General features: G+C 42.2%; 1 protein-coding gene across 2 annotated transcripts in view; it reads right to left on the bottom strand.

The window, feature by feature from the left end:
* The window catches only part of FAF2 (Fas associated factor family member 2), a 63,655-nt gene that overhangs the window by 13,695 nt on the left and 34,701 nt on the right, over window positions 1–15,259 (bottom strand). The window contains exon 1 of one of the 2 annotated variants that reach the window (XM_056574695.1): window positions 5,100–5,244. The exons of the other annotated variant lie outside the window; for it this stretch is intronic. Within the exon in view, the coding sequence (XP_056430670.1) occupies window positions 5,100–5,162 (63 nt within the window). The 5' untranslated portion in view covers window positions 5,163–5,244. Of the gene's footprint in view, window positions 1–5,099; window positions 5,245–15,259 lie in introns of those variants that run through there. 2 annotated transcript variants of the gene reach the window in all.

Raw genomic sequence — 15,259 nt, 5'->3', positions numbered from 1 at the left:
ATGAAGACACGCTTAGCTTACATGTACACTGCCTAGGCTCTCTCCCTCTACTAAGTCTTACCCAATTGTTTTTGTTCTAGCATACCATTTGTAATCTACATATATAGTAAGGTTTACTATACAAAGGACCACGGTAAAAAAAAACAATGGGGGAATTTATTGCACTTTATTATAGCAAGATTTTCTTTGTTGCCTCAATAGCAACCAATCGCAACTCTGCTTTCATATTGTTCTGGTAAAATAAAAGCTGAGCTGTGATTTAAAAATAAACGTTCCAGCTCTGTGCACAGACACCTGGGAAACTTCAGCCAACTACAGACGGTGAAATAAATATTGAACCATTTTTCTCACTATATATATATTTCCAAAAGGTGCTATTGAAATGAAGTTTTCACACACAAAAAAATAAAAAAGCTCAGAAATGAAAGGAGTACTGTACACCCTGTTCCAAATTATTATGCAAATTCTATTTAAGTGTCACAAAGCTTAAATATTTAGTTTTTCAGTATAGCTCATGGATGGCATTGTGTCTCAGGGCTCTTTTGATCTCTGAAAACAATCTCAGACACCTGTGATAATTAGATTGCCAGGTGAGCCCAATTTAAGGAAAAAACTAATAAAGGTTGGTGTTCCACATTATTAAGCAGACACCATTTTCAAGCAATATGGGGAAGAAAAAGGTTCTCTCTACTGCCGAAAAGAGTGAAATAGTTCAATGCCTTGGACGCGGTATGAAACATTAGATATTTCATGGAAACTTAAGCGTGATCATCGCACTATTAAGAGATTTGTGGCTGATTCAGAGCACAGACGGGTTCGTGCAGATAAAGGCACATTGAGGAAGATTTCTGCCAGATACATGCATCAGATCAAGAGAGCAGCTGCTAAAATACCATTACATAGCAGCAAACAGATATTTGAAGCTGCTGGTGCCTCTGGAGTCACAGGGACATCAAGGTGTAGAGTCCTCCAGAGTCTTGCAACTGTGCATAAACCTTCTATTCGGCCACCACTATCCAATGCTCACAAGCAGAAACGGCTGCATTGGGCAGAAAAATACATAAAGACTAATTTTCAAACAGTCATGTTCACTGATGAGTGCCATTCAACCCTGAATGGTCCAGATGAATGGAGTAGTGGATGGCCACCCTGTTCCAACAAGGCTGCGATGTCAGCAAGGCGGTGGCGGAATCATGTTTTGGTCCGGAATCATGGGAAGAGAGCTGGTCGGCCCCTTTAGGGTCCCCGAAGGTGTAAAGATGACCTCTGCAAAGTATGTGGAGTTTATGACTGACCACTTTCTTCCCTGTACAGAAGGAAGAACTATGCTTTCCGTTATAAAATCATATTCATGCATGACAATGCACCATCTCATGCTGCAAAGAATACCTCTATGGGGTTTAAAGGAGAGAAAGCCATGGTGTGGCCTCCATCCTCCCCTGACCTCAATCCTATTGAGAACCTTTGGAGCATCCTCAAGCAAAAAAAATCTGAGGGTGGGAGGCAGTTTACATCCAAACAGCAGCTCTGGGAGGCTATTCTGACATCTTGCAAACAAATTCAAGCAGAAACTGTCCAAAAACTCACAAGTTCAATGGATGCAAGACTTGTGAAGCTGCTATCAAATAAGGGGTCCTATGTTAAAATGTAACGTGACCTGTTAAAATGTTTAAAAAGTTAAAATGTTGTTATAAGTTTGATTACAATAGTTGTTAATTTCAGTAAATATGCTGCAAACACAACAAATGACAATTTTCAGTTCTTTACAACCTATAAAGTGTTTTGAAACTTACTGTGCGTAATAATTTGGAACAGTGCATTGTAAGTTTTTTATGTTTTAAAAAATACTGTTATTAGGAGGTTTGTTCAATAAAATTTGAATTGTACTCTTAATAGTTGATAACATGAGAAGTATGCTGACTTATTTACATCAAATATTTGGGTAAATGAGAAAATATAATTTGCATAATAATTTGGTACAGGGTGTAGTGAAAGATAACTTATCCCCTATCCAAAAGGATAGGGGGAGAAGTTATGGATTGCAGCGGGTCAGAGCACTGGGATCTCCTTAATGGGTCTCCGGCAGTCTGATAGGAGGGGGCTTGCCGACCCCTGCACTGAGCGGCAGCCGACACGCCCCCTCCATATACCCCATAGAGATACTTGGAGGGGGCGTGTCGGCCACGGTTTCCTGCGGGGGACGGAACAGCTGCTTACAGCACACTGCCGGGGCCCCGTTCAGGAGATCGAGGGGGTCCCAACAGTTGGGATCCTGTAATCTATAACTTATTCCCTATCCTTTGGATAGGGGATAAGTTATTTTTCACAGCACTACTCCTGTGTAATAATGTCAAATGACACGGAGAAAGTATTGAACACATGAAGAAAGGGGGGTGCAAAAAAGGCATGGAAAGCAAAGACAACAGCTGGAATCAATGTGTAATTAAAAAGCTATCAAGCCACTTGTCAGTGAAAATTAATATCAGCTGGTTTAGTCCCTACTAATGAACTACATTAGTTTGGTGCACGACATTTGGAAAAGCCATTGAAATACTGGGCGAATATAGTGTGAGCAACATGGAACTGTTTGGAGATCATAATACACACCATGGGGGAGATTTATCAAAACCTGTGCAAAGGAAAGGTTGCCCAGTTGCCCATAGCAACCAATCAGATTGCTTCTTTCACTTTTAACAAGGTCTCTGCAAAGTGAAAGAAGCATTCTGATTGGTTGCTATGGGCAATTGGGCAACTTTTCCTTTGCACAAGTTTTGATAAATCTCCCCCCATGTTTGGAGGAGAAATGGCACTGCACATCACCCTAAAAACTTAATACCAACAGTGACGTTTGGAGATGGGAACATCATGGTGTGGGACTGCTTTTCAGCAAAATTCACATAATTGAAGGAATTAATATGAAAGAAGGGGACATTTCAGAGAGACAATGATCCTAAACACACAGCCAAGGAAGCTCTTAAAAGGAAAACAGTCAGCAGTTCCCCTGCACTATAACCCGAAACACCAGGTTATAGTGCGGGTAAACAGGAGACCGATTCTGAGTGCTATACCTACCTGCAGTCTGGAGCCCTGATCCTCCGAAGGAGCTCTTTGAGGCAGGCCTGCCGGATAGATTTAAATATTCATAAGCGCCGGTCACGTGAGTGCTCGTGCCTACTGAGCACTCACTGGACCGGCGCTTACGAATAATTTACCCGCCACAGTGCGCAAGTCGGTGCTTATGAATATTTTAATCTAGCTGGCGGGTCCGCCTCAAAGCGCAAGTGAGCGCTAGAAGAAGGGGGACCTTCGGAGTATCGGGGCACCGGACTGCAGGTAGGTATAGCAGTCCGAGACCCCGCATTGGTCTCCTGTTCACCCGCACTATAACCCTGTGTATTGGGTTATAGTGCGGGTGAACAGGTGACCGTTTTCCTTTAAATGGTTTCAAAGAAAATAAAGCTGCTAGAATAACCTGACTTATATCCCATTAAAAATCTATGGAAATAACTGAAGAGCATGCTCCATAGAAGAGGCCCACAGAACCTTCAAGATTTGAGGAGTTTGTGCCGAAGAATGGACCAAAATCACATCAGAGCAATGCATGTGACTAGTTTCTCCATACAGGAGGAGTCTTTAACCTGTCATTACCAACAAAGGTGTTTGTACAAAGTATTAATGTAAAAGTAAATATCAGTAAGTGTGTTTAATGCTTTTTCCCTGTGTCGTTCCACATTATTACATAACACAATTTCTGTGATCTGTTTTGGTTCTTTTGTATGTATGGATTACTTGGGTTGTTACCAACATCGAGTGAAAATTTTGGAAATATATTTAGTGAGAAAAATAGTGGCGTCTTCAATACTTATTTCACGAGCTGTATTTCCAAAGTAAAAGAACAAGATGGCTGGCAGTAGATAGTCTGAATAAAACTTTTCCTTTTATTTCATCAATCATGGTCACCATCTGATGCGTTTCATATACGTCTGAACTGTGACTGGTTGCTATGGGCAACAAAGATTACCTACCCCCCCCCAATATTTTTTACCATCAACGAGTGACATGCCCCACTGTGGGCCCATACAGCAGAACACATCTAAGGCTTCTTTCATACTCATATCCCGGCAGTGCGACAGACATCAGGAAACACGGGGAGAATAGCGGGAAAAAATATATATAATGCAACGTCTTTTTCTACCGCTACTCCCGTCAAAAAACAACGGCGCCCGATGGACCCCATATTAGTAAATGGGATCTGTTGGGACCCATTGTTGCCCGTTGTGCCCCCTCCGGATGCCAGTGACTGGCTTAATGGGCATGTGTACAGGGAAGACACTTCACAGAAGCCAAGAGCAGCAGTGACCAGGAGCCATGGGAACAGCAAGGGCCAGGACTGTCTTTTTAGATTTTACAACACCCCAAGGTCCTTTATTATACTGTCAGCTAGAAATATGGCTGACAATGACTGAGCAGGCCTCTAAGTGTTAACACGGCCTTTACTGGTCCCTGCACACAGCTAGCGATCAGTAGTAGATCTCCTCTTGGGACAGTGGTCTCCAAATTGTGGACCTTCAGCTGTTGCAAAACTACAACTCCCAGCTTGCCCGGACAGCCAACGGTTGTCCGGGCATGCTGGGAGTTGTAGTTTTGCAACAGCTGAAGGTACACAGGATCTGTCACTGACCTCAGTTCAGTGAGTCTGGAATGCGCCACCTCCACCAATAACTATGCACATCTGCCATTCAGGAGTCTAGGAAAGTAGTGTGCAGCCATAGGAACAGCTGTATGATACCCTGGCTGTCCCGGGGCTGGTGAAGCATATTGTCCTCTCATAGCTGGCCGTACATACACGTCCTCTTGGGGGCAGCACACCTCTCTGGTGGTCTTTACAGTCAGCGGCATTACACAGTACCGGTATCACAGCCCTCCCGCCTCGATGGCTCTGCCCGTTCATCCAACACTGTCTCCTTCTCCAACTCATCCCTCCCGACTTCATACAATCCAGGCCGGGCCTGCTGCGGGCACCGCGAGCTCAACCCTCCGGCACCGAACATGTCAGACCCTACAGGTCCCCACTCCGGGCCTATCCTACAGCCGTCTACCTGGAACTGCAGCAGCTTCTCGGTCTGCTCCTGGCTCAACTCCCGCTCCTCCGGCGCCGCCATCTTCCCCCTCCGCCTTCTGACCCGTCACTCCCATTCACCGGAAGTGACGAGCGGAATTCGTGGGCACCCTGGGATGGAGTTCCGCCGTGCGGCGGCCATCTTACTCCCGGTTATGGGCAATTCAGGGTGAGTGTAGTGAAATAGACGGCACTGCTCCCTGTTATCAGCCATTTCGTATATTGAAGAGACTGGAGAGTAATTACTGACATGTCATCTGTTGTTACCCGACTGTGGGGTTAGTTGTCCATTACCACATTGCCAGATACTGTGCACTATACCAAACCTTTGAAGTGACACCTACTGGACCCATTATGCACTATACCTACCCTCTGAAGTGCCACTTACTCTACCCACTATGGACTATACGTACCCTTTGAAGTGACCACTACTGTACCCACTATGCAATATATCTACCCTTTGAAGTGACCACTACTGTACCCACTATGCAATATATCTACCCTTTGAAGTGCCACTTACTCTACCCAATATCTACTATACATACCCTTTGAAGTGACACCTACTGTTCTGTACCCACTATGCACTATAAGTGACCACTTACTCTACCCACTATCTACTATACATACCCTTTTAAGTGACCACTGTACCCACTATGCACTATATCTACCCTTAAAGTGCTACTTACTTTACCCACTATGCACTATGCAAAACATTTCAAGTGCCATCTACTTTACCCACTATGCACTATACCTCCCCTTTGAAGGGCCATCTACTTTACCCACTATGCACTATACCTCCCCTTTTAAGTGACCACTGTACCCACTATGCACTATATCTACCCTTAAAGTGCTACTTACTTTACCCACTATGCACTATGCAAAACATTTCAAGTGCCATCTACTTTACCCACTATGCACTATACCTCCCCTTTGAAGCGCCATCTACTTTACCCACTATGCACTATACCTCCCCTTTGAAGTGCCATCTACTTTACCCACTATGCACTATACCTCCCCTTTGAAGTGCCATCTACTTTACCCACTATGCACTATACCTACCGTTTGAAGTGCCATCTACTTTACCCACTATGCACTATACCTCCCCTTTGAAGTGCCATCTACTTTACCCACTATGCACTATACCTCCCCTTTGAAGTGCCATCTACTTTACCCACTATGCACTATACCTACCCTTTGAAGTGCCATCTACTTTACCCACTATGCACTATACCTCCCCTTTGAAGTGCCATCTACTTTACCCACTATGCACTATACCTCCCCTTTGAAGCGCCATCTACTTTACCCACTATGCACTATACCTCCCCTTTGAAGTGGCATCTACTTTACCCACTATGCACTATACCTCCCCTTTGAAGTGCCATCTACTTTACCCACTATGCACTATACCTACCCTTTGAAGTGCCATCTACTTTACCCACTATGCACTATACCTCCCCTTTGAAGTGCCATCTACTTTACCCAATATGCACTATACCTCCCCTTTGAAGTGTCATCTACTTTACCCACTATGCACTATACCTCCCCTTTGAAGTGCCACTTACTCTACCCACTATGGACTATACATACCCTTTGAAGTGACCACTACTGTACCCACTATGCACTATATCTACCCTTAAAGTGCTACTTACTTTACCCACTATGCACTATACAAAACCTTTGAAGTGGCACCTATTTTACCCACTATGCACTATACCTACCCTTTAAATTGCCACCTACTATACCCACTATGCACTATACCTCCCCTTTGAAGTGCCATCTACTTTACCCACTATGCACTATACCTCAACTTTGAAGTGCCATCTACTTTACCCACTATGCACTATACCTCCCCTTTGAAGTGGCATCTACTTTAACCACTATGCACTATACCTCCCCTTTGAAGTGCCATCTACTTTACCCACTATGCACTATACCTCCCCTTTGAAGTTTCATCTACTTTACCCACTATGCACTATACCTACCGTTTGAAGTGCCATCTACTTTACCCACTATGCACTATACCTACCCTTTGAAGTGCCATCTACTTTACCCACTATGCACTATACCTCCCCTTTGAAGTGCCATCTACTTTAACCACTATGCACTATACCTCCCCTTTGAAGTGCCATCTACTTTACCCACTATGCACTATACCTCCCCTTTGAAGTGCCATCTACTTTACCCACTATGCACTATACCTACCCTTTGAAGTGCCATCTACTTTACCCACTATGCACTATACCTCCCCTTTGAAGTGCCATCTACTTTACCCACTATGCACTATACCTCCCCTTTGAAGCGCCATCTACTTTACCCACTATGCACTATACCTCCCCTTTGAAGTGCCATCTACTTTACCCACTATGCACTATACCTCCCCTTTGAAGCGCCATCTACTTTACCCACTATGCACTATACCTCCCCTTTGAAGTGCCATCTACTTTACCCACTATGCACTATACCTACCCTTTGAAGTGCCATCTACTTTACCCACTATGCACTATACCTCCCCTTTGAAGTGCCATCTACTTTACCCACTATGCACTATACCTCCCCTTTGAAGTGCCATCTACTTTACCCACTATGCACTATACCTCCCCTTTGAAGTGCCATCTACTTTACCCACTATGCACTATACCTACCCTTTGAAGTGCCATCTACTTTACCCACTATGCACTATACCTCCCCTTTGAAGTGCCATCTACTTTACCCAATATGCACTATACCTCCCCTTTGAAGTGTCATCTACTTTACCCACTATGCACTATACCTCCCCTTTGAAGTGCCACTTACTCTACCCACTATGGACTATACATACCCTTTGAAGTGACCACTACTGTACCCACTATGCACTATATCTACCCTTAAAGTGCTACTTACTTTACCCACTATGCACTATACAAAACCTTTGAAGTGGCACCTATTTTACCCACTATGCACTATACCTCCCCTTTAAATTGCCACCTACTATACCCACTATGCACTATACCTCCCCTTTGAAGTGCCATCTACTTTACCCACTATGCACTATACCTCCCCTTTGAAGTGCCATCTACTTTACCCACTATGCACTATACCTACCCTCTGAAGTGCCACTTACTCTACTCACTATGGACTATACGTACCCTTTGAAGTGACCACTACTGTACCCACTATGCACTATATCTACCCTTAAAGTGCTACTTACTTTACCCACTATGCAATATACAAAATCTTTGAAGTGACACCTATTGTACCCACCATGCACTATACCTACCCTTTGAAGTGACACCTACTGTACCCACTCTACAGTCCACCTACCATTTGAAGTTCATACTTTCTTCTTAAAAGCAGACAACCTGAAGAATGGAAAAGTCCACCTTCACACAACTTTGCAGTACAGTGATCCCTCAACTTACAATGGACTCAGGTTACAATATTTTCAACATACAATAGTCTTTCCTGGACTATTGAAACCAGACTCAACATACAATGCTACAGACAGTCCAGATGTGCGAAATGTGTCAATGGCTGGAAGAACTGACTAATCAGTATGGGCATTTCACTGGTAAAACCCCTGTATTACTGAAGTGCATGTAATGACTGGATGTCTGATAGAGCCTATAGAGCCTCCCTACAGTACCATGGAGATATGGTTTAAACATACATTGGAATCAAGGGACCACTGTATTTCATTTTTTCAAAAAGAGTATGAAAGTTCACGTGTTAAACAAAAAAAAAATCTATGTATCCACTAAAAACCTTAAAAACTCTAGTTCACTTATACCACTCACATCTACAGCCACACCCAGGCATCATTAAAAAAAAAAAAAAAATCCACAAAATATCATCAGTGGAAACCTTTCTAGCATAAAAATGTGTTGCGACATCACTAGAAAAGGAATTATTCTAGGTGTGGGGCCTCCATCGTTTAAACAGCTACACGAAAAAAAAACCACTGCATGCAGTATTTTGGCTATGTTCCACTGTCACAACATAGAAAAAATACCAATGAGGCATTAGGTAATATAAAACATAACTTTTACTTATAAATGGAACAAAATAACATGAAAATACAAATAGAAATAGTCTGCAGTAGTAAGAGAACACCAGTAATATATACAGTGAGGACGGGAAACGGGTACAGGTGACAGGCCCTAATTTAAACAATATAATATTCACCCTACCTAAATAAAACCATTCCTACCTAATTGAAGGTGTGGAATGGGCTGGGGAATAAGCACAATATTGTTGATTCAAAAAAAGATAAATCCAGCAAAAACAAAAAAATAAAGCTTAACTCCCTTATCCAACGCGTTTCAACCGATCAGTATTACTGGTTCATCAGGGAACAAGGAGATAATCAAGCACTGATAATGCAGGCACTGATCTTTTCAATAATGGTTAGCTACACATAGTAAAGGAATGACAACAATAATAATTGTCAAAAAATGGGGGCTAACAAGAACCATATTATAGACAAGCGGTCATCAGATGATAATTGTCAAGTGTGTCAAATGTGCGTACTGTTAGTGTAGGTTGTGGATGTATTAGTAACATACATAGCTTATATTAGCAGATGTTAGGCATACAGATGGAATAGCAATATAAATACAAAACACAGTGGCATATGGAATTAGTGACAATAAATGTGTTAGACACCACTAATGAAACATGTCTGCCCAATGGAAAAATGTAGTTGTATAGTAGCCCGTACTTTAGATGTCAGATGAACACAGGCTATTCACAAGGCTAAACAGAGAGCAAAATAGATAGACTCTCATAACAAGAAAAATCATGCCACTTCAAGGAAATATTTTTAAATTGTATCAACCATGCCAACATCATAGTCATACTTAAAGGGGTATTCCAGGAAAAAACTTTATACAGATATATATATATATATATCAAAAGGCTCAAGAAAGTTAAACAGATTTGTAAATGACTTCTATTAAAAAATCTTAATCCTTCCAGTAGATATCAGCTGCTGAAGTTGAGTTGTTCTTTTCTGTCTGACAACAGTTCTCTCTGCTGACACCTCTGCTTGTCTCAGGAGCTGTCCAGAGTAGGAGAAAATCCCCATAGCAAACCTCTAATGCTTCAGACAGTTCCTGAGACAAGCAGAGGTGTCAGCAGAGAGCACTGTATATATATATATATATATATATATATATATATATATATATATTATATATAAATGTTTTTTCATGGAATACCCCTTTAACTATGTCCACAGACACTGATTGGTGATGAATGCCCTCCCAGGTAAACTCAGCACACCAAAGATGAACACAGACTGTAAACAATATGGTTACGAAAAGTAGGAAGACAAACAGGAGCTGAGTTGTACCATGTTAGCATTGGTAAGGTAAGGAACCTGATGCCGCAAAGGTGGTCGTAAGCGGATTGGTTACAATGCAATTTATAGCTCCGTTTAACTATCGCATAAAAGTGTTGCAGGTGAGTATATTCATACAAACCCCTAGATCGTGGGGTACCGTCAGGGCATAGAGAAGCAAAGGGTTTCAGGCTATCAGCAGCAAAACAGGTGTGAATCAGAGAGGTTTAAAGGGGTTATCCACCATAAGGTGATTTTAGTATGTACCTGGCAGACAGTAATGGACATGCTTAGGAAGGATCTGCGCTTGTCTTGGGGCTAAATGGCTATGTTGTGAGATTACCATAACACTGTGGCTAGCTTTTTGTGAACTGGTATTTCCTTTTTCAGTTTTCTTTTTTTTTACTACAAATCCCATAATTCCATTTTCCTCCCTCCCACACATCAGACACATCACCCATTGAAAGATAAATGAGCTGCATCCATTCAAAAGACCTGTGGTTTTCAATCAGGGTGCCTACAGCTGTTGCATTAGTTGCAGATTGATCTCTCTCCCCCCAAGTGATCTCTCCACCCATTAAAGCAGACAGGCTCCCTGTCATCAGCTGACTAGTGAGTCAGGTCTCGGTCGCATTGCAAGCTGGGAAAAATCCGAGACAACAGTCATTTTGTATGCTGTTAAAAATAAATATTGGGGTGAAAATCACAGAAGAATTGTGAGAAAACCGTCACACACAGGTATCCCTACACTATATTATGAACTACACTGACTTTACAGCCCCTGTAGCATAGTCAAATAAAAAAATTCCTGGAATACCCCTTTAATTTGAGTACCTCCCAGAAAGCCCCAGTTGGTAAGTCCCCGGGGAAATCTGAGTGGACAGTGATAGGGCAATCCAACCGATGAAATCTTTTGACTTGTCTCTAAGACATATATAGAAAAAGAAAAATGCTCCAGTTTGCAGTCAGTGCTCTTTTAAGTGTATTCCAGCAGCAAGTACATGAAAAATAATACTTATGTCTCAGCACATGAAAACAAGTGTAGGTCAAGCTTTGTCAAGCCAGTGACTGGCTGAGTATCAGTGTCTCATGCCAAACCCAGCACCATGAAGTGGAGCATGGCGGAGACCGGGAGCAGCAATACAAGAGGCTATGGGGACTAAGTAAGAGGTAAGCCTCGGTATGTTTTTAGAGAAATCATTTTTAAAAATTTCTTACAGTGCAATATGCCTGTGTATGCATTAGGATACCAAAAGTAAGATATGCTGATGTACAGTTATTAGAAAAAAAAAACGTACACCCTCTTTGAATTCTATATATTCTATAGTTCATACCTAATCCTGATCGTGTACATCATTGTATAGCACCTATATTTCTCTCACAAATACCTTCTTTTTAGTGCTCACTGAGTTTTTCATCCTGTGCTCTGGAGGGGGCGTATCTGTCTCTTGCCTTCACTTACCATGTATTCACTTCCTCCCTAATTCTGCTGTGCTGTGCTGGGTCACTTCACTTCATCAAATCACTGCAGCCTGTTCTGTAACCCCCTCCTCTCTATTTTCAAACAGGCGTTTGAGAGACAGTACAGGAGCTATCCCCACCCTCAGTTACAGATATTGTCCTAGCCTGTCCATCATAAAGATGATACTGCAGACGGTCAGGATTATGTTCTGGATGATATGAGGACTCTAAGTGTTTTTTTTTTTTTAAATATATAAATCATGATTTCTATAAAATGTACAACATATAAAAAGTTTTTGAATTTGACAGTGCCCATTTAAATAAATAATGCTAAGATGGAATCTGCTGTGTGTTATTGTTCATCTGAGGTTCTATTCTAAGACCTTCTAAGGATATACTTTCTTTTTCTGGTGACTGTATAACCACAGCATACCCACAACTGGCGCATTTTTACAAAACATAGTGCCATATCCTTTTTCTTTTTTTGCAGAGCTGTATGGGCATTAGGACTTACATTCCTTTATAGATTGGTGTTTTGCTGTTTATTGGAACCTAAACAGTATAATTTAGCTGTCTCCTGCAGCAGAGTGTTCCTATTTGTCAGGAAACCACGTTTTTTCTCGATGTCCGGGGAAAAGGTAGAAGGGTAGCATGAGCATGGGCTCGTTCTATGCCCATCAAGGACACACCTTAGTTGGTATTGGCTATTGGCATAGAATGGCTGGTTGGCTAGCAGAGGAAAGTGGCTTTTTATTTTTTATGTGATTTTTTTTTTTACTTTAACTGCATGAGAAGCACTAAGACATTTACTGTGTGTGTCAGGGACACTATTAACGTGTAGGAAGAGTAAGATGCACTATTACTGTGTAAAGGCATGGTTACTGTGTAGATGATGTGTGCGAATACAAAGAGGGGCACTAAGGTGGTTCTACTAATATGTTTGGGGGTACTAATAAGGCATTGCTACAATGCTGGGCACAAGAGTGGAAACTTTTCTGGGGGTAACTATAGTTATGAGGACACCAGGGGCAACAGCATAGCCAAAACAGGAGAGAAACAGCATGATAGTACTATTAAAGGGAAGAACCATTAAGAAGACATCACCAGTAGGTACTGGATGTCTGGAGGTAACTGTGCTGTAGTCACTTAAATTAGGTCTGCAGAGTATGTGGTGCTTATATAGTGACATTAAATGTAAACTACAGTGAAATCTCTCCAAAGACCACCCATTTGAAAAGATCACCCCTTGAAGATTACCAGATAACAGATACACTAGATTTGAAAACCAAACAAAATGTCACCTTTTAGAATGCTGCATTCTTTGGCTAAGTTCACATATCGTAAAATCTAGTGACATATTTTATTTCATTCACGGATATTCACCTGTAATTGGCAAAAACTTCCTTTTTTGGCAAATCACAGCCGCTACTTGCGTAAAATAAAATATGTGACAAAAATGTTTATGTGTCCTATAGACTACAGACAAATCCGTATCCCAATGTCTGTATTCTTAGGCAAGTCTCGGGCTACAAAGTTTTGCCAGAAGATAGATTCATGGCAGGGTCACACAGAGCATATCTGCAGTGTATTTCACTCTGCTGTCCATTTTAGGAACTGTCCAGAGCAGGAGAAAATCCCCATAGCAAACATATGCTGCTCTGGACAGTTCCTAAAATGGACAACAGAGGTCAGCAGAGAGCACTGTGGTCATGACATCAGAGGAAATTAATTTCTTTTTTGGATTTCTCTTTAGTATACAGCCCCTAAAAAGTACTGGAAGGATTAAGATTTTTTAATAGAAGTGATTTACAAATCTGTTTAACTTTCTGGCACCAGTTGATTTAAAAAAAAAAAAGTTTTCCATGGGAGTACCCCTTTAATAGATATCCTGCTGTGAGAATGTGATCAGATTTATGGTTTAATTTTAAGTTACGTTTTTTTAAGGGACACGTTAGGCTTTCTAGGCTTTTTCATTATTTATTTATTTAAAAAAAGGCACTTACAATTCTTTTTGTAAGTTTCTTTAGGAAAAGAATTGCCAGATATCAGAAGAAAAAAAGAATTGCCAGATATAAAATAAAAAAACATTTCTCCTGGCTATAGTATGGTGGCAGCAGCTACAGTAGCAAGTCAGGGCAGGATAACATTGCTGAGAAAAGAATGTGACTGAGGGTTTTTCGGGGTTCCCGATGTCATCTCTGGAAGGGGAGACTAATAATCTTTCTTTCCAATAATGCTTCCTCCTCTGTGCTGGACCTCCTATGCTGCAGAATGGAGTTCCACTCTGCAGAGGCTCAGCACAAGGGGCATAACAGGAAGATGCTAGACGGATGTCACCATGCATGGGTAGATCGGGAACGCTCCCAAGCAGGTCATTAGCATGTACCAAAGAACTGTGATTGCGGTGAAACGGATCAAGGACTAGATATCATTGTCATCTGTGTAAGGCCCCTTTCACACTGCCGTTATGACACGGCAGTGTGACGGCTGACTGGGAACTCGGGGAGAATAGCGGGAGAAAGAATACTGCAAGCGCTGTCTTTTTCTCCCGCTACTCCTGCTAAAAAACAACAGCTATAATGGGATCCATCGGGACCTGTTGTGCCCCGTCCAGATAACGGCCGTTAAAAGTGGTACTCCTCCCCTAGACATCTTATCCCCTATCCAAAGTATAGGGGATAAGATGTCTGATCGCGGGGGTCCCACCTCTGAGGACCCCCGCAATCTCTCCTGGAGCACCCACTTGTCATCAGGAGGGGGTGTGGTGGCCGCCACAGCCCCTCCCATAGGCTTGCATTGAGGGGGGTGGGGTGTGACATCATGAGGGGGCAGGGCCATGATGTCACAATACTCCAGCCCCTGTATTATGAGTCATCACACACGGAGCCATCTTCGCTCCATGCAGCTGATGACAAGTTGGTGCTGCAGGAGAGATTGCTGGGGTCCCCAATGACGGGACCCCCGCGATCAGACATCTTATCCCTTATCCTTTGGTCAGGGGATAATATGTCTAGGATGTCTTGTAAAAAAAAAGAACTTAACGGCTGTTTTCAAGGGGCGGAATTGTAGTGTGAAAGTAGCCTTACCTGCACTACAAGACTGTACAACAGGTTAGTGCAAGTGATACTGATGACTGATTCCCTTTAAATACACATTAAAATGTATTAATATTCTCCTTTGTAAAATAAAAAAAAAGTGATCAGCTTGTACAATGCATCCACAGGACATGAAGGCATTAATGGACTTTCCAGTTGTAAATAAACATGTTGGACACATGTTGGGGGAGTTTATCATTCCTTGCACCAGTGCAGAGTTCAAAATTGCGCAAAAAAATTTGCACAAGCTCTGTTTGTGCACAAAGA

Source organism: Hyla sarda, chromosome 4 (genome assembly GCF_029499605.1).
Source record: "Hyla sarda isolate aHylSar1 chromosome 4, aHylSar1.hap1, whole genome shotgun sequence".
Lineage (NCBI taxonomy): Eukaryota > Metazoa > Chordata > Amphibia > Anura > Hylidae > Hyla > Hyla sarda.
This window is presented reverse-complemented; position numbering and strand designations above follow the sequence as displayed.